This window comes from Salmo salar, chromosome ssa12 (genome assembly GCF_905237065.1).
Source record: "Salmo salar chromosome ssa12, Ssal_v3.1, whole genome shotgun sequence".
Classification (NCBI taxonomy): Eukaryota; Metazoa; Chordata; class Actinopteri; order Salmoniformes; family Salmonidae; genus Salmo; species Salmo salar.
Genome location: NC_059453.1, coordinates 16,027,890 through 16,045,948, shown reverse-complemented (window position 1 = coordinate 16,045,948; position 18,059 = coordinate 16,027,890). Strand labels below are relative to the sequence as shown.

At 42.6% G+C, this 18,059-nt stretch overlaps 1 protein-coding gene and 3 long non-coding RNA genes across 5 annotated transcripts; 1 reads left to right on the top strand and 3 right to left on the bottom strand.

Moving 5' to 3' along the window:
- Positions 1-649: 649 nt before the first annotated feature.
- Positions 650-16,818, bottom strand: LOC106564284 (uncharacterized). Its single transcript, XR_001319458.2, has 3 exons — positions 16,256-16,818; positions 14,597-15,872; positions 650-1,372 (listed from the first exon to the last, which is right to left on the bottom strand). It is a non-coding gene; the product is annotated as an uncharacterized lncRNA (long non-coding RNA).
- Positions 1,576-3,536, bottom strand: LOC106593503 (uncharacterized). Its single transcript, XR_001325900.2, has 2 exons — positions 2,746-3,536; positions 1,576-2,363 (listed from the first exon to the last, which is right to left on the bottom strand). It is a non-coding gene; the product is annotated as an uncharacterized lncRNA (long non-coding RNA).
- LOC106596268 (tektin-4) lies at positions 8,419-13,835 on the top strand. Of its 2 annotated transcripts, none has more exons than XM_045690828.1 (4): positions 8,419-8,958; positions 9,096-9,166; positions 11,773-11,843; positions 12,080-13,285. In XM_045690828.1, exons 1-4 carry the CDS (start codon positions 8,419-8,421, stop codon positions 12,130-12,132), a joined length of 735 nt encoding a protein of 244 aa, XP_045546784.1. In that variant the 3' UTR covers positions 12,133-13,285. The 2 variants fall into 2 exon arrangements, 1 of the variants encoding a protein (XP_045546784.1); XR_001326632.2 differs by lacking the exons at positions 8,419-8,958; positions 9,096-9,166 and adding exons at positions 11,211-11,418; positions 13,576-13,835 and having other exon boundaries at positions 12,080-13,401.
- Positions 8,743-9,424, bottom strand: LOC106564281 (uncharacterized). Its single transcript, XR_006757892.1, has 3 exons — positions 9,367-9,424; positions 9,091-9,125; positions 8,743-8,922 (listed from the first exon to the last, which is right to left on the bottom strand). It is a non-coding gene; the product is annotated as an uncharacterized lncRNA (long non-coding RNA).
- Positions 16,819-18,059: the final 1,241 nt, after the last annotated feature.

Below are 18,059 nucleotides of genomic sequence, written 5' to 3'. Positions count from 1 at the left end.
ACATTGAAATAGAGATGTAGTAGTCCCAGAGTTTTAGAATTTTACCTCCTGATGATTATGATGACTGACGGTGATAGCATGATTAAGCCTTGTTTGTTTTTTTATTCTGTCTCTTGTCTGCAGGTATGTTTTGATGTGGGAGAGGATGCCAACCCCCAGACCCATCATCGCCACCTCACCCGCTGTTAAGATAACCTTCAGGCCAACTTGGGGCCCAAGGCTGGTTAGGAGACATCTCTAGAGACACTTATGTAATTAAGTTTAGTAGCACTGTAATCCTTCCCTGCTCCTCTGTTCTTACCTCTTTCCCTTTGTCTTTTACACTCACACCTCTCTTCCTCTGTTTATATACTGCGAAATAGCAGTGCATTGAAGTACAGATTGTACTTGTATTTAAAAAAAATATTACAATTATAATATTTATAATGTATATATTATTTATAACACTTGGATAATGAACTTCTTTCAATAAAGTGTTTTACATTCTCTACTGGTTGAAGTCTCTCATTTGATGAAATACCACACCTATCTTGTCCTCAGATCAGTGCAGATGAAGGAAATTAGATAGATGAACCTATTTACATGATGCATAGGAAGTGTAGTGTACAGTTTTTTTATTCTGTTTCTATATATATGAATTACAAATCAGCCTTTTAACTAGTTAAATTATGTTTGTAGTCTGTTGCATAGTTAATGTGTAACCAACCATTACTGTCTGTAATACGTAGCTACTCACCCGCAAAGCATGCAAAGGAAAAACCAAGGAGGCCGAGATGCAAAAAGTGCCTATGAAAAGTGCTAACAGGTGATAAACAGCACTGATGTTAAGGCATTGAAGCCCAAACGTATTCTCCTTTTTATTCATCACATTTTATCACTTTGTATCAAGGCCGCCTCGTTTTATCCTTTTCATAGTTTGAGTGAGAGTACCCTCGCACCGACCACTATCCATTGTACCCTGAGTGCAGACCCTCCCACTGGCTTTATGCCCCTTACTGTCTCCTACTGTGTGTGTAACAGAGATGCCAAGCAGACTCTGGAGCTGGACTGGTCTGATAAGTACCAGGCCTACAGTCTGGATGACCAGTGTGGTCGCTACAACAACATGAGTACTGACACACAGTACCATCCCAACTCAGACAACCTACAGGACCAGTGAGTAGCTGTATTATACACACAGTACCATCCCAACTCAGACAACCTACAGGACCAGTGAGTAGCTGTATTATACACACAGTACCATCCCAACTCAGACAACCTACAGGACCAGTGAGTAGCTGTATTATACACACAGTACCATCCCAACTCAGACAACCTACAGGACCAGTGAGTAGCTGTATTATACACACAGTACCATCCCAACTCAGACAACCTACAGGACCAGTGAGTAGCTGCCCAACCAATCAAAAAGGCAGTAACTGTTCATTTGGTTGATAGGAGTTCATGTCATTTTTGCTACATTAAATACATGCTTAATCATGTGGACAAGTATCCTGCCTCTATTGTGTTCTGGAGAAAATTGGGGTTATGTTATTTTACTTGGTAGGGCAGTATTACACATACACACACTCTCTCTCTTTTTTAAATACATATTTTATATCATGTATGAGTGCATACAATTAAGTACAAATTTATGTTTTTAAGATGTTTCTTATCTAAACACACACTATATTTTCCACAAATGTAACACAATACATTTGCAATTCTAACATGCTCCTTGGTATGTGACAATACTTCTATTCAGCTCAGCTTTTTCCTTCAGTTCCTGAAAGTCCTGTTGAAAGTTGTTGAGCTGGGTCTGAGAGCCTTGGACCACGACGGTACCGGTGTGATAAAGATTCACTGTAATAACCTTTAAGTGACTGTCATCCACATACACTTTGACCTGTACGGCATTGTTGATGTCTCTCTCTTCAGTGTCGGAGTAGGTTTGGTGCAGGGCACTACGCCAGGCTGTGGGGTGCGCTGTGTAGAAAACATAGTTGGTTTTGACTCTGTTCCTCAGTGCTTTTTTGTAATCCACTGTCAGAGTCTCAGGATGTTTCCTCAAGACTTCCCCCTTGTGATGTTTCCCAGCCTCAGAATCCATACCTTCAGGGTATGGGATTTCAATGGCCTGCACCACACCTAGATTGATGCTGCCGCTAAGCAGTAAGGGCTTTACTCCAGCGCCCTTAGGTTTTACCTTCAGCGACCGTGAGAGTCCTCGTCCTGTTCTTCCAGAACCCTGGGACATTTCAAATAACGTTGTGAACTTTAAAGTTAAAAAAGATAGTAGGTTTATCTTCAGTATCTCACGTTGTTGTTGTCGTCTATTTAGTCCTGGGCAATCTGGGTAATTTGTCCCTCTGTCCTAATGTTGCCTGTTGAACATGCAAAACATGCAGAGATCAGAATGTTGAAAACAGAAATACTAACTTAGTCTCAATCTTAAAGTGCATACAGCTCATTACAAGTGCCAACAACTGGGTGACACATAGCCTAGAGGTTAAGAGCACTGGGCCTATAATCTGAAAAAATCTGCCGTTCTTCCCTTGAGCAAGGCAGTTAACCCCCAACAACAACTGCTCCCCAGGCGCCGTGGACGTCGATTAAGGAGGGGTTAAATGCAGTTGAATGCATTCAGTTGTGCAACTGACTATGTATCGCCTTTCCCTTTCCCAACCAAGGTTTTTTATTATTATTATCGTCCACTACAAAAACTAAAACTAACCATGAAAAAAATACAAGACATCATTCTCTTACCAGGAATAGGATGATTAAAATCGGCAAAAACCGCTGCGACTGGCAGCATATGACTCCAACAGACGAGGTTCCTTCTGCATTTTTCAAAACGAACAAACGCTAAATACTGCAACAGTATTGGATGCCGCCGACACGTGTCTTCCGGCGGTGTTTTGAGCGGGTGCGTATCACATGAAGATGATGCGTCTTGGAATCCCCGAGCTGACAAGGTACAAATCTGTCGTTCTGCCCCTAAACAAGGCAGTTAACCCACTGTTCCTAGGCCGTCATTGAAAATAAGAATTTGTTCTTAACTAACTTGCCTGGTTAAATAAAGGTAAAATAAAACAATTTAAACGTGACAGTGTTTTCCATGTTATCATATAATGTATTTCATGTCCCTATTCATACACAACTAAAAACTACTACTACTACACACGTCTACTACTACACAGTATTTGTGTTTACTAAGTCCGCCAGATCAGAGGCAGTAGGGTGGTGGTGGAGAGAGCGAGAGAGCAAGAATGTTTTTCTTCTTTCTTCCCCATCAGGGCACTTTGGGATGTGGTGTGTGCGTGAGTAGAGAGAGCGTGACTGATCGAGACAGTTATAGTTGGGTGGGTCATCCGCTGTACTGTAGGTGGCACGTGCTTCAAGAAATGCTTACAGAGAATGCTGCAAGCGGACCTGCTGTTGCCACACACACCAATTCACCATCCCTACCACACACACACACACACACACACACACGCCAGTGACCATCACTACTAGCCATTTACCAGAGGATATTATAATCTGGTTGTCAATCTTTACCAGGGTTAATTCGAATTTAAGACACCCAATTCAGGAAGTGATTTTATATTTAAATTTAAAACATAACATTTTTTTAAATAAAAAGCTTCTCCTCTTCCATTTATTGAGAAGTCATTGAATATAGATTTCCTTTTTTCAATTATTTCAGATTACTTCTTGAACTAACTGACTTCAATTCGAATTGACCTCAACCTTGACATTTACTATACCCATTTACAATGGGCAGAAACCTAAACTCACACATCCTAGTGTCACGTCCTGATCATAGAAAGATGTTATTTTCTATGGTAGAGTAGGTCAGGGCGTGACAGGGTTTCTCTCTCTCCATGTTTTCTATGTTTAGGTTCTAATTTTGTATTTCTATGTTGGGGTTTTATTTGGGAGGATCTCCAATTTGCGGCAGCTGGTCCTCGTTGTCTCTAATTGGAGATCATACTTAAGTAGGGGTTTTTCCACCTGGGTTTTGTGGGTGATTAATTTTGAGTTGTGTATGTGTTCATCTCTGCGTCACGGTTTGTTGTTTTTTCATTCAGTGTATTTATGTATTGCATAGTTTCACAGTATAAATAAAATGTGTAACGACACACATGCTGCACTTTGGTCCTCTTCTCCTTTCGACAGCCGTGACACCTAGTCAGTTAAACATTTACGGAAGGCTTTATTTTCATTTCCTTAATCCAACATCCTACAGAACAGCTGGACAGTTCCCCATAAATTATATTGTGGTTTGGTTAGCTATCTAATTCACTGATGTGTGTCGTACACATCCAACAGCGCTGCCTGTTGTGTGTCGTACACATCCAACAGCGCTGCCTGATGTGTGTCGTACACATCCAACAGCGCTGCCTGATGTGTGTCGTACACATCCAACAGCGCTGCCTGATGTGTGTCGTACACATCCAACAGTGCTGCCTGTGTGTAGTACACATCCAACAGCGCTGCCTGATGTGTGTCGTACACATCCAACAGCGCTGCCTGTGTGTAGTACACATCCAACAGCGCTCCCTGTGTGTAGTACACATCCAACAGCGCTCCCTGTGTGTAGTACACATCCAACAGCGCTGCCTGTGTGTAGTACACATCCAACAGCGCTGCCTGATGTGTGTCGTACACATCCAACAGCGCTGCCTGTGTGTAGTACACATCCAACAGCGCTCCCTGTGTGTAGTACACATCCAACAGCGCTCCCTGTGTGTAGTACACATCCAACAGCGCTGCCTGTGTGTAGTACATCCAACAGCGCTGCCTGTGTGTACACATCTAACAGCGCTGTCAAATTAGGCACCAAGACAGAGTTAGAAGGTAGGGTGTTCACAAACAGACTCAACCAAATCATGAGAAAACAAAGATATAATTACTTGACACATTGGAAAGAATTAACAAACAAAAAACTGCTCAAACTAGAATGATATTTGGCCCTAAACAGAGAGTACACAGTGGCAAAATACCTGACCACTGTGACTGACCCAAAATGAAGGAAAGCTTTGACTATGTACAGACTCAGTGGTGTGAGCGGACCAAGTCATTTGGTGTCACTCTAAAGCAGAAAGGTGGAATAAACGAGTCAAGAGTAGGTTTTCTTGATTGAACACAGTTCTCTATTGAGGGATTTCTGACAATACAAACACTCCAACACAGTCAATGAGAATCTCCAAAGGAACAACATACATCTTCTTCTTCTTTAGATGACACAGGATCACATTACGATTATCTTCAAACTATAACAACAATCACATATTCGTCACCGTCTTAATGGATCTTCTTGGATAGCACCTCTCTCTCCGTAGCCATTCTCCAGAGATAGTTTATCTTTCCCTCTCTTGCTGGTTCCATCCTCTCTCTTGTAGGGGAAAGAGAATATCTCATTAGTACCGTCAGCTGTGCTTTATTGCCTCTGGTTACCTTGTCTCACATGCCTTGTTGGGCTACTATCCGTGAGCCCAGCCAGCCCTCTGGTGGTCCTTCCACAGTGGGCATAGCATTGCAATGGAAAAAGGCCGCCGTAGGCAGACCTGGCTTTCAAGAGAAGACAGGCTATGTGCACACTGCCCACAAAATGAGGTGGAAACTGAGCTGCACTTCCTAACCTCCTGCCAAGTGTATGACCGTATTAGAGACACATATTTCCCTCGGATTACACAGATACACAAAGAATTCTAAAACAAACCCAATTCTGATAAACTCCTATATCTACTGGGTGAAATACCACATTGTGCCATCACAGCAGCAAGATTTGTGACCTGTTGCCACAAGAAAAGGGCAATGAGTGAAAAACAAACACCATTGTAAAAACAACACACATATGTTGATTTATACTTTTATACCTTTTGTACTTTACCCATTTGCACATCCAGAAATAAGTCTCTCAATGTTGCCGCTTGTTACAGACCCCCCTCAGCCCCCAGCAGTGCCCTAGACACCATATGTGAATTAATTGACCCCATTTATCTTCAGAGCTTGTACTGTTAGGTGACCTAAACTGGGGCACCCTCATAGATATCATCCTGACCAACCTGCCCTCTAAATAAACCTCTGCTGTCTTCAACCAGGATCTCAGCGATCACTGCCTGCGTCCGTAATGGGTTCGCAGTCAAACGACCACCCCTCAACACTGTCAAACGCTCCCTAAAACACTTCAGCGAGCAAGCCTTTCTAATCCACCTGGCCCGGGTATCCTGGAAGGATATTGACCTCATCCTGTCAGTAGAGGATGCCTGGTTATTTTTTTTAAATGCCTTCCTCACCATCTTAAATAAGCATGCCCCATTCAAGAAATTTAGAACCAGGAACAGATATAGCCCTTGGTTCTCTCCAGACCTGACTGCCCTTAACCAACACAAAAACATCCTGTGGCGTTCTGCATTACCCTGACTGTACGTTTGTTTTATTCCATGTGTAACTCTGTGTTGTTGTTTGTGTCGCACTGCTTTGCTTTATCTTGGCCAGGTCACAGTTGTAAATGAGAACTTGTTCTCAACTGGCCTACCTGGTTAAATAAAGGTGAAATATTATTTTTTATTTTTTAAATACAAATAATTGTTACAACACTGTATATATACATAATAGGACATCTGAAATGTCTTTATTCTTTTGGAACTTTTGTGAATGTAATGTTTAATGTATGTTTGTTTCACTTTTGTTTATTATCTACTTTACTTGCTTTGGCAATGTTAACATATGTTTCCCATGCCAATAAAGCCCTTAAATTGAAATTGAATTGAAAAATTGAGAGAGAGAGAGAGAGAGAGAGAGAGAGAGAGAGAGAGAGAGAGAGAGAATGTACACAAATGTGAGGCAGATGAGAAAACACTATCTTAAATGATTGAATAGTAGACAAGCCTGATGGAAAATAACTACTCCCATTGGTCACTCACTAGTTCCTGTCACGTCCTGACCAGTGACCAACCCCCATGCGTGGCACTGTAGCCCGGCACTGTGCTGGGCTACAGTGACCATCCAGCCAGGACGGGGTGTGCCAGCCCTGAGCTCCAGACCTCCGGTGCGCCTCCACGGCCCAGTGTGCCCTGTGCCTGCTCTGCGCACCAAGTCTCCTGTGCGTCTCCCCAGTCTGGTGAGACCGGTTCCAGCTCCCCGTAGGAAGCCTCCAGTAATGATCAACGGTCCGAAGCCTCCAACGATAATCCATGGCATGAAGCCTCCAGTGATGATCCATGGCCCGGAGCCTGTAGGGATGATCCATGGCACGAAGCCTCCAGTGATAACCCATGGCCCGGAGCCTCCAGTGATGAGCCATGGCACAAAGCCTCCAGTGATGAGCCATGGCGCGGAGCCTGCAGCAAAGGTCCTCAGTCCAGAGCCTCCAGCGACGCTCCTCAGCCCGGAGCCTCCAGCGACGCCTCTCAGCCCGGGGCCTTCAGCGACACCTCTCAGCCCGGGGCCTTCAGCGATGGTCTGCAGCCCGGAGTCTTCAGCGACGGTCTGCAGCCCGGAGTCACTGTCATGTCCTGACCAGTGAAAAGGGTCATTTTGCCTTAGTAGAATGGTCAGGGCGTGGCAGGGGGGTTGTTTTGTGTGTTTTGGGGGTGGTTATTTTCCGTTTAGTTATTGTACCTGACGGAACTGTTGGTCGTTTGTTATTTTGTAAAGTGTTTCTAATTAAAAGCATCAAGAATGAGCACTATTCACGCTGCGCCTTGGTCTGTTCAGTACGACGTCTGTGACAGTTCCAGTGTAATTGCATCATTACTGTGTGGCAAAGCCCAGTGAAACAGGAAATTCCACTCACACCATATTTATGACAATAAGTACGGGTCAAAAGTAGTACACTATCTAGGGAACATGGTGTCATTTGGGACACAGTCCTGAAGACACTGATTCCCATCAATAGACCACAGACCTATGACTCACTAAAGGGTTTTAAAGTGAAGAATTGGAGGGGTGTGGATATGCTGGTGTGTGTGTGTGTGTGTGTGTGTCTGCATTTATGTTTCTGAAAAAAACAGGGCCACTGCCATCTTAAACGTATCATTGACATTATTAAAACAATTATTATTCATCAGTTAAAGGGGCAATCCGTAGTTGCTACATCCATTTTTGGACATATAAATGGGTATATAAAATTAGTTAGCACACATAACATAGGCCTATTTTCAGATGAGTACATTTGAAAAATGTGTGTGTGTGTGTTCCTCCATGCACCATTTGTTGTTACCTGATAATTCATTTGGAACCGTGGGGCATTATGGCGTGTCCAGTTACAGTGTTTCCTTGGAAACAGGTCACCTGGCAACGCAGCGCAAATACTAAAAAGTGATTCTTCACTTCCCCTGTGTGGCTCTTGTTTTGTTGCAACTCCGTTAACTACAATCCTGTGTCGGATCGCAGTGTTTTTATAATCAGGTACCACCAATTCGCCACAAAATGTCTTCAGAAGTTTTAGTGCCCAGACATAATTTCGACAGCAGGTCAGTTGCCCAAGCAGGCGATCCGTTCCCGCCTACAGACGCAGAGGCCACATTCAAGGAGGGTTTCTATCCCTCCTCCGGCTTGGCGACGGCGGGGTACCGTTCAGCCAAGTACAGCCCGGAGGAATGGCACATCAATAACTTCTCTACCCTTCACCAGGCCGTTACTGACCGAAACAACGCCGAGAGGATTTGCCATGATTCCAAAACACTGTATAAGGAGACCGAGGCCGGGACTCTGCACACCCAAGCTGAGGGGACGCGGCACCTGGGCGAGAGACTGCAGCATATCCACTTCTGGAAGTCGGAGCTGCAGCGGCACATCGAAAAGCTGGTGGCCGAGACAGACCTCCTCCTGCAGCAGAAGAGAAGGCTGTTGAAGTCGCTAGACGCCACCGAGATCCCGTTCGCCATTGCCACGGATAACCTAACCTGTCGGGAACGGCGGCTGGGGCCCGACCTGGTTAAAGACCACGTAGAGGAGGAGCTGCTTAAGGTGATTAAAACAATAACATCGACTTGTCTTTGCTCTAGTTCACCTAAATACTTGTATCATTACTAAATGTTGCCTAGACGTGATTTCACTAGAAACCAATCTGAAAATAAGGTGATGGTTGTGTTTGTATACCGCAGGAGGTGGAGTTGATCAGCAGCATCCAGGCTCTGTTGAATAGAACGCTGAGTCAGGCTGTCAATCAAATCAAGTGAGTGTCACAATTAAACAATAAGGGTTTTTATTTATCAAAACTTGGATGATACAAATTATGACAAGGAAATAAACCAAAGTGCTTTAAAATATACCAAGGGCTAAATGACTTGAAAAACAGACTGTCCTATAAAGTATTAAGTTAAAAAGGAACTAAGCTATAACGTGCAGGAACAGAAAGTACATAAATCAACTCACTGATGGGATGTTCCACGGAGACTATAAGGGGAGTGGCCAGCTCCAAGGCAAGTCTGCAAACCATCAAGTTTTACATTTAGACAATAATGATATAACGTTAAATACAAGCATTATTTTAGCAATAACAGTACACAATATAAATGTATAACTGTACTTAGCTATTTTAAACTCGTCAAAGGGAAAAATAGTTCCACTGGGGTGAGCAGAGGGTGGGCATTTCCCAACGCCCTTCCGGAACCGTATTTTAACCCTGGGATCCAGGTCGGACCTCCTTTATCAGAACACCGCGGCACCCATCACTGCTGAGGAATAGACGCAAACAAGACATTACTTTGAACTGTGACTATTTACTTGAGAATGATAATAGTTAAATTATACCAATGACTGTTACCACGTAAACTATGCAGCATGCACTCAACATAGAAAACAAAGATAGCAAATGTCTAACTGTATTTCTGCAATACAGTTATGTATGGGATATAATAAACAAAAGCTGTGTGTCGCGTCGTCATTTATACTATGTGTATAGTTGTGTGTGTATAGTGCATGAAATGAAAAGGATATTTGTTATGGCCTGTGTACACTTGTTTACCGCGTGGCTCGCTTGTGGGCATGTTGGCAGCAGCAGTTCGGTTGTGCGACAATAATTCATCATAGTAAATTTGTATGAAGATCTGGTTTTTAAATGGGTAAATAGTTAAATCTATTCTCCATTTCATTCATTTATAAACAGTTAAATTAGTAGTGTGCTCTAAACCGCTCTGGTGACAAACGTTGCTGCCCTGTTTCCAATCGGCCACATTGCTGCTGGGAGAACCCATTCAAGTAAATACACTTTGGGGGGGTAAAGACTATACCCGTGTTCGAATACCCATAACATAATGTATACTACATACTTAATGAGTGTATACTATTAGTTAATTTTAGGAAACTGCAAACGAAAGGTATCCTTCCAATTCGGAAGTTGATGCTGTTACTATGCAACTTCTTTCTAGCTTGTTAGTAAAACAAATGACAAGACCGCTTACGACTTCATTAACAATGTCCATTAAGAACGCTCAACGACTATACCGCTAAGAATTACATGAATAATCAAGTCGGTAGGTTGCGTATGTAAATTCACTCTCTCTACTCCGATTTCAGAGCACTCGTCTGTGCCAGAGCGAAGAATAACTGACGAATTTACGAACGCCTAAATTAACACCCATAGAATATGGCCGGTGACATGTAAACATCGGCAAAAAGGCGTAATTCAATTGTTGCCAGCAGCACAGTTGGCCGACAACATGAAAACAACCTAACCAGCTATGCTAGGGCTAGTAAAATTAAGTAGCTTGACTGCCATTGTGAGCGTCCAGTGTGCGCTGTGAACGCTTCAAGAGCAAAACGCCATTTACGAACACACAGTTGGGTAGTTAGAGAGCATATAAATGAGTTAATATACTGGCAAGTTCGATGTATTAGTAGCCAACTAACGGGTTACTTAACTAGCTAACATGCCGAGTGTAGGTTCCGTCCCTAAAGCCGCGGCCCTTGCAACGCAAGGGGAACAACCACTTCAGGTCTCAGAGCGAGTGACGTCACTGAATGAAACGCTATTAGCGCGCACCACCGCTAACTAACTAGCCATTTCACATCGGTTACAACGGCACATAGTGCTGTATTGATATGCTATGAGGTTCCTAAGAATAGCGTAGCTAACAAATTGTCTGGCAAAATCATGTGTAACTTACTTGAAAAGTAATTACTTTATTATGTTGCTCGACATTTTCTTAACATTTGTCATAATTAGTTAAAGCAATGAATTCGCATCTCGTCGGACTTCGCCAGTATACTTTCCGCCATTTTCTTCAAATCTGCAAACGTTGAAGCCACGCACATTGTCGGAAGAACTGCATTATGGGCCCTAAAAGCACGGAAATGTTGTCCACTGCTTGTATACTTTGTATTTTGGGGAATGAAGTACGAAATGCGGGAACTTTTGGTAGACTAACTATAACCAATATGCATACTACATTCAATTTACTTCACACATATAGTATAGTTAGTGCGGTAAGTATAAGTATTTGATCACAGTTTGTATTATTAGCTAACTAGCTACAGTGCAAGTTACCTAACTGAATTAAATATCACCTGTTACCTAACTTCATATTAGCTAGCTATCCTGATGTAATTGTCATTGTAAAACAAACTCCAAATGCATTTGTAGGTGGCTAGCTAACAGCCATGGAAGTGAGTGAAAGGATAGCTGCTCCAACTGTCAAAGAAGGTAGAGTAGGCTATTCTGGATAGGGCAGGTACTGTTGTGTAGTTCCACTCCCTAGAAAGAAGTGAGGACGGAGATAATAGTAACAATATTCAGTGCGGTCTAATTTTAGTATAACGAAGTCTGTTTTCTGTCCTCAGATACAGAACTGTGAAACCCTGTCTGCAGATGAAGAGCAATGGTTCCCAGTCCTGTTCCTGGGGTCTCAAAGGTGTGCACATTTTTATTTTTGCCTTAGTGCTACCCAGCTGATTCAAATGATCAAGTCATCATCAAGCTTCAAGTGGTATTGTGATGCTATCCTTGATATGATCCTGCTGTTGTCACATGCTACACATGCATCTATCCAATGTTATCATGTTTGTTATAAGATATATTATACTTTAGTAATCCACAATGACCAGGTGACGTAAAAGTCTAATGACATTATCTTCCATATTCCTACAGATGCCTTGCAACTGGAGATTTCTTCAAAACGATTGCCTACAGTTACTGTTTAGGGCACTGCACAGTTGGATGACCAGGGCCATCTGGGACTGCCTCATGGGGGATTTCAGGCATCTGTGAAGGCTACCTGTGTCCTGCATAACTTCATGATGATGAATAGGAGGGGACCTGCAACTCTCCACCATGTGCCAGAGGAGAGGTCTGCTGCTCTGCAGGATGTTGCCAGGATGGGGGCCAACAATGCAGCACAGGAGGCAATCTGTGTGCGGGAGACCTTCACATCCTACTTCCTTGAAGAGGATGCTGTTCCCTGGCAACACCATAGACTACACTATGCACAACCAAAGGCTCTTTTAAGAGCCATTCACATTGCAATAAGTGTATTCTTCCATTTACTGAGCTATGTCAACTGCAGTTATTCAATTCACAGTTTCTCTCCCTTTGATCTACTTCGCAGGTGAGGGTGATGTTTAGGTAGGAGTGGTGTCTGTACAAAAACAAAACAGGCTCTCACCCATTTTGAAAACATTTAGACACCCTATAACCCACACCTACACACTTGTCTATCGATCTGATTGATGGATTGTGTTGTGCAGTAAGCAGGCTCAGGTGTATAACTGTGGCTCCTTCCACCTTCAAATAATAGACAAGAGGACAAACCATGGAGAATAGTAAGGCACTTCATTATTTATATAACTACGCTAAATTGTTTGTACTTGAGTGTCTACATAAAGTACTCTGCAGCCACTTAGTGTGGACACCAGGTGAGGCCACACACAGATTCCTGTTGAACACCGTCTCTTTAACTGACTTATTTTCTCAATAACAGTCTCCTTCACTCTATCCCTCTCTCCCCTTCTCCCGTAATCCTCTAGGTCAGTGGTTCCCAAACTTTTTAGTCCCGTACCCCTTCAAACATTCAACCACTGGCTGCGTACCCCCTCTAGCACCAGGGTCAGCACACTCTCAAATGTTGTTTTTTGCCATCATTGTAAGCCTGCCACACACACACTACACGATACATTTATTAAACATAAGAATGAGTGTGAGTTTGTCACAACCCGGCTCGTGGGAATTGACAAAGGGCTCTTATAGGACAAGGGCACAAAATAATATAATAATATTCAATACATTTGCTATTTATTTAACCATTTTACATATAAAACCTTTTGTTCATCGAAAATAAATGTGTTATTGAAATGTGAATCACATTTTTATTTGGCGTACTCGTTTGGGAATACCTGCTGTAGGTTATATCAGCTGTGTCGGTGAACCCCTCCCTCATCTGAACTGGCTTCATAGAGGGCACAGCATGATCAGAGGTGAGAGGTCACTTGGTTGGGTCAACAGGAAGTATTATTAAAGAGTGCTTTACATTGAAATAGAGATGTAGTAGTCCCAGAGTTTTAGAATTTTACCTCCTGATGATTATGATGACTGACGGTGATAGCATGATTAAGCCTTGTTTGTTTTTTTATTCTGTCTCTTGTCTGCAGGTATGTTTTGATGTGGGAGAGGATGCCAACCCCCAGACCCATCATCGCCACCTCACCCGCTGTTAAGATAACCTTCAGGCCAACTTGGGGCCCAAGGCTGGTTAGGAGACATCTCTAGAGACACTTATGTAATTAAGTTTAGTAGCACTGTAATCCTTCCCTGCTCCTCTGTTCTTACCTCTTTCCCTTTGTCTTTTACACTCACACCTCTCTTCCTCTGTTTATATACTGCGAAATAGCAGTGCATTGAAGTACAGATTGTACTTGTATTTAAAAAAAATATTACAATTATAATATTTATAATGTATATATTATTTATAACACTTGGATAATGAACTTCTTTCAATAAAGTGTTTTACATTCTCTACTGGTTGAAGTCTCTCATTTGATGAAATACCACACCTATCTTGTCCTCAGATCAGTGCAGATGAAGGAAATTAGATAGATGAACCTATTTACATGATGCATAGGAAGTGTAGTGTACAGTTTTTTTATTCTGTTTCTGTATATATGAATTACAAATCAGCCTTTTAACTAGTTAAATTATGTTTGTAGTCTGTTGCATAGTTAATGTGTAACCAACCATTACTGTCTGTAATACGTAGCTACTCACCCGCAAAGCATGCAAAGGAAAAACCAAGGAGGCCGAGATGCAAAAAGTGCCTATGAAAAGTGCTAACAGGTGATAAACAGCACTGATGTTAAGGCATTGAAGCCCAAACGTATTCTCCTTTTTATTCATCACATTTTATCACTTTGTATCAAGGCCGCCTCGTTTTATCCTTTTCATAGTTTGAGTGAGAGTACCCTCGCACCGACCACTATCCATTGTACCCTGAGTGCAGACCCTCCCACTGGCTTTATGCCCCTTACTGTCTCCTACTGTGTGTGTAACAGAGATGCCAAGCAGACTCTGGAGCTGGACTGGTCTGATAAGTACCAGGCCTACAGTCTGGATGACCAGTGTGGTCGCTACAACAACATGAGTACTGACACACAGTACCATCCCAACTCAGACAACCTACAGGACCAGTGAGTAGCTGTATTATACACACAGTACCATCCCAACTCAGACAACCTACAGGACCAGTGAGTAGCTGTATTATACACACAGTACCATCCCAACTCAGACAACCTACAGGACCAGTGAGTAGCTGTATTATACACACAGTACCATCCCAACTCAGACAACCTACAGGACCAGTGAGTAGCTGTATTATACACACAGTACCATCCCAACTCAGACAACCTACAGGACCAGTGAGTAGCTGTATTATACACACAGTACCATCCCAACTCAGACAACCTACAGGACCAGTGAGTAGCTGCCCAACCAATCAAAAAGGCAGTAACTGTTCATTTGGTTGATAGGAGTTCATGTCATTTTTGCTACATTAAATACATGCTTAATCATGTGGACAAGTATCCTGCCTCTATTGTGTTCTGGAGAAAATTGGGGTTATGTTATTTTACTTGGTAGGGCAGTATTACACATACACACACTCTCTCTCTTTTTTAAATACATATTTTATATCATGTATGAGTGCATACAATTAAGTACAAATTTATGTTTTTAAGATGTTTCTTATCTAAACACACACTATATTTTCCACAAATGTAACACAATACATTTGCAATTCTAACATGCTCCTTGGTATGTGACAATACTTCTATTCAGCTCAGCTTTTTCCTTCAGTTCCTGAAAGTCCTGTTGAAAGTTGTTGAGCTGGGTCTGAGAGCCTTGGACCACGACGGTACCGGTGTGATAAAGATTCACTGTAATAACCTTTAAGTGACTGTCATCCACATACACTTTGACCTGTACGGCATTGTTGATGTCTCTCTCTTCAGTGTCGGAGTAGGTTTGGTGCAGGGCACTACGCCAGGCTGTGGGGTGCGCTGTGTAGAAAACATAGTTGGTTTTGACTCTGTTCCTCAGTGCTTTTTTGTAATCCACTGTCAGAGTCTCAGGATGTTTCCTCAAGACTTCCCCCTTGTGATGTTTCCCAGCCTCAGAATCCATACCTTCCGGGTATGGGATTTCAATGGCCTGCACCACACCTAGATTGATGCTGCCGATAAGCAGTAAGGGCTTTACTCCAGCGCCCTTAGGTTTTACCTTCAGCGACCGGGAGAGTCCTCGTCCTGTTCTTCCAGAACCCTGGGACATTTCAAATAACGTTGTGAACTTTAAAGTTAAAAAAGATAGTAGGTTTATCTTCAGTATCTCACGTTGTTGTTGTCGTCTATTTAGTCCTGGGCAATCTGGGTAATTTGTCCCTCTGTCCTAATGTTGCCTGTTGAACATGCAAAACATGCAGAGATCAGAATGTTGAAAACAGAAATACTAACTTAGTCTCAATCTTAAAGTGCATACAGCTCATTACAAGTGCCAACAACTGGGTGACACATAGCCTAGAGGTTAAGAGCACTGGGCCTATAATCTGAAAAAAATCTGCCGTTCTTCCCTTGAGCAAGGCAGTTAACCCCCAACAACAACTGCTCCCCAGGCGCCGTGGACGTCGATTAAGGAGGGGTTAAATGCAGTTGAATGCATTCAGTTGTGCAACTGACTATGTATCGCCTTTCCCTTTCCCAACCAAGGTTTTTTATTATTATTATCGTCCACTACAAAAACTAAAACTAACCATGAAAAAAATACAAGACATCATTCTCTTACCAGGAATAGGATGATTAAAATCGGCAAAAACCGCTGCGACTGGCAGCATATGACTCCAACAGACGAGGTTCCTTCTGCATTTTTCAAAACGAACAAACGCTAAATACTGCAACAGTATTGGATGCCGCCGACACGTGTCTTCCGGCGGTGTTTTGAGCGGGTGCGTATCACATGAAGATGATGCGTCTTGGAATCCCCGAGCTGACAAGGTACAAATCTGTCGTTCTGCCCCTAAACAAGGCAGTTAACCCACTGTTCCTAGGCCGTCATTGAAAATAAGAATTTGTTCTTAACTAACTTGCCTGGTTAAATAAAGGTAAAATAAAACAATTTAAACGTGACAGTGTTTTCCATGTTATCATATAATGTATTTCATGTCCCTATTCATACACAACTAAAAACTACTACTACTACACAGTATTTGTGTTTACTAAGTCCGCCAGATCAGAGGCAGTAGGGTGGTGGTGGAGAGAGCGAGAGAGCAAGAATGTTTTTCTTCTTTCTTCCCCATCAGGGCACTTTGGGATGTGGTGTGTGCGTGAGTAGAGAGAGCGTGACTGATCGAGACAGTTATAGTTGGGTGGGTCATCCGCTGTACTGTAGGTGGCACGTGCTTCAAGAAATGCTTACAGAGAATGCTGCAAGCGGACCTGCTGTTGCCACACACACCAATTCACCATCCCTACCACACACACACACACACACACACACACACACACACGCCAGTGACCATCACTACTAGCCATTTACCAGAGGATATTATAATCTGGTTGTCAATCTTTACCAGGGTTAATTCGAATTTAAGACACCCAATTCAGGAAGTGATTTTATATTTCAATTTAAAACATAAATTTTTTTAAATAAAAAGCTTCTCCTCTTCCATTTATTGAGAAGTCATTGAATATAGATTTCCTTTTTTCAATTATTTAAGATTACTTCTTGAACTAACTGACTTCAATTCGAATTGACCTCAACCTTGACATTTACTATACCCATTTACAATGGGCAGAAACCTAAACTCACACATCCTAGTGTCACGTCCTGATCATAGAAAGATGTTATTTTCTATGGTAGAGTAGGTCAGGGCGTGACAGGGTTTCTCTCTCTCCATGTTTTCTATGTTTAGGTTCTAATTTTGTATTTCTATGTTGGGGTTTTATTTGGGAGGATCTCCAATTTGCGGCAGCTGGTCCTCGTTGTCTCTAATTGGAGATCATACTTAAGTAGGGGTTTTTCCACCTGGGTTTTGTGGGTGATTAATTTTGAGTTGTGTATGTGTTCATCTCTGCGTCACGGTTTGTTGTTTTTTCATTCAGTGTATTTATGTATTGCATAGTTTCACAGTATAAATAAAATGTGTAACGACACACATGCTGCACTTTGGTCCTCTTCTCCTTTCGACAGCCGTGACACCTAGTCAGTTAAACATTTACGGAAGGCTTTATTTTCATTTCCTTAATCCAACATCCTACAGAACAGCTGGACAGTTCCCCATAAATTATATTGTGGTTTGGTTAGCTATCGAATTCACTGATGTGTGTCGTACACATCCAACAGCGCTGCCTGTTGTGTGTCGTACACATCCAACAGCGCTGCCTGATGTGTGTCGTACACATCCAACAGCGCTGCCTGATGTGTGTCGTACACATCCAACAGCGCTGCCTGATGTGTGTCGTACACATCCAACAGTGCTGCCTGTGTGTCGTACACATCCAACAGCGCTCCCTGTGTGTAGTACACATCCAACAGCGCTCCCTGTGTGTAGTACACATCCAACAGCGCTGCCTGTGTGTAGTACATCCAA

Coding starts and splice junctions, on each gene's coding strand:
- LOC106596268 (XM_045690828.1), top strand. CDS start 8,419: ATGTCTTCAGAAGTTTTAGTGCCCAGACATAATTTCGACAGCAGGTCA. Junction 8,959..9,095: donor TAGAGGAGGAGCTGCTTAAG/GTGATTAAAACA, acceptor TGTATACCGCAG/GAGGTGGAGTTGATCAGCAG. Junction 11,844..12,079: donor CTGTTCCTGGGGTCTCAAAG/GTGTGCACATTT, acceptor ATATTCCTACAG/ATGCCTTGCAACTGGAGATT.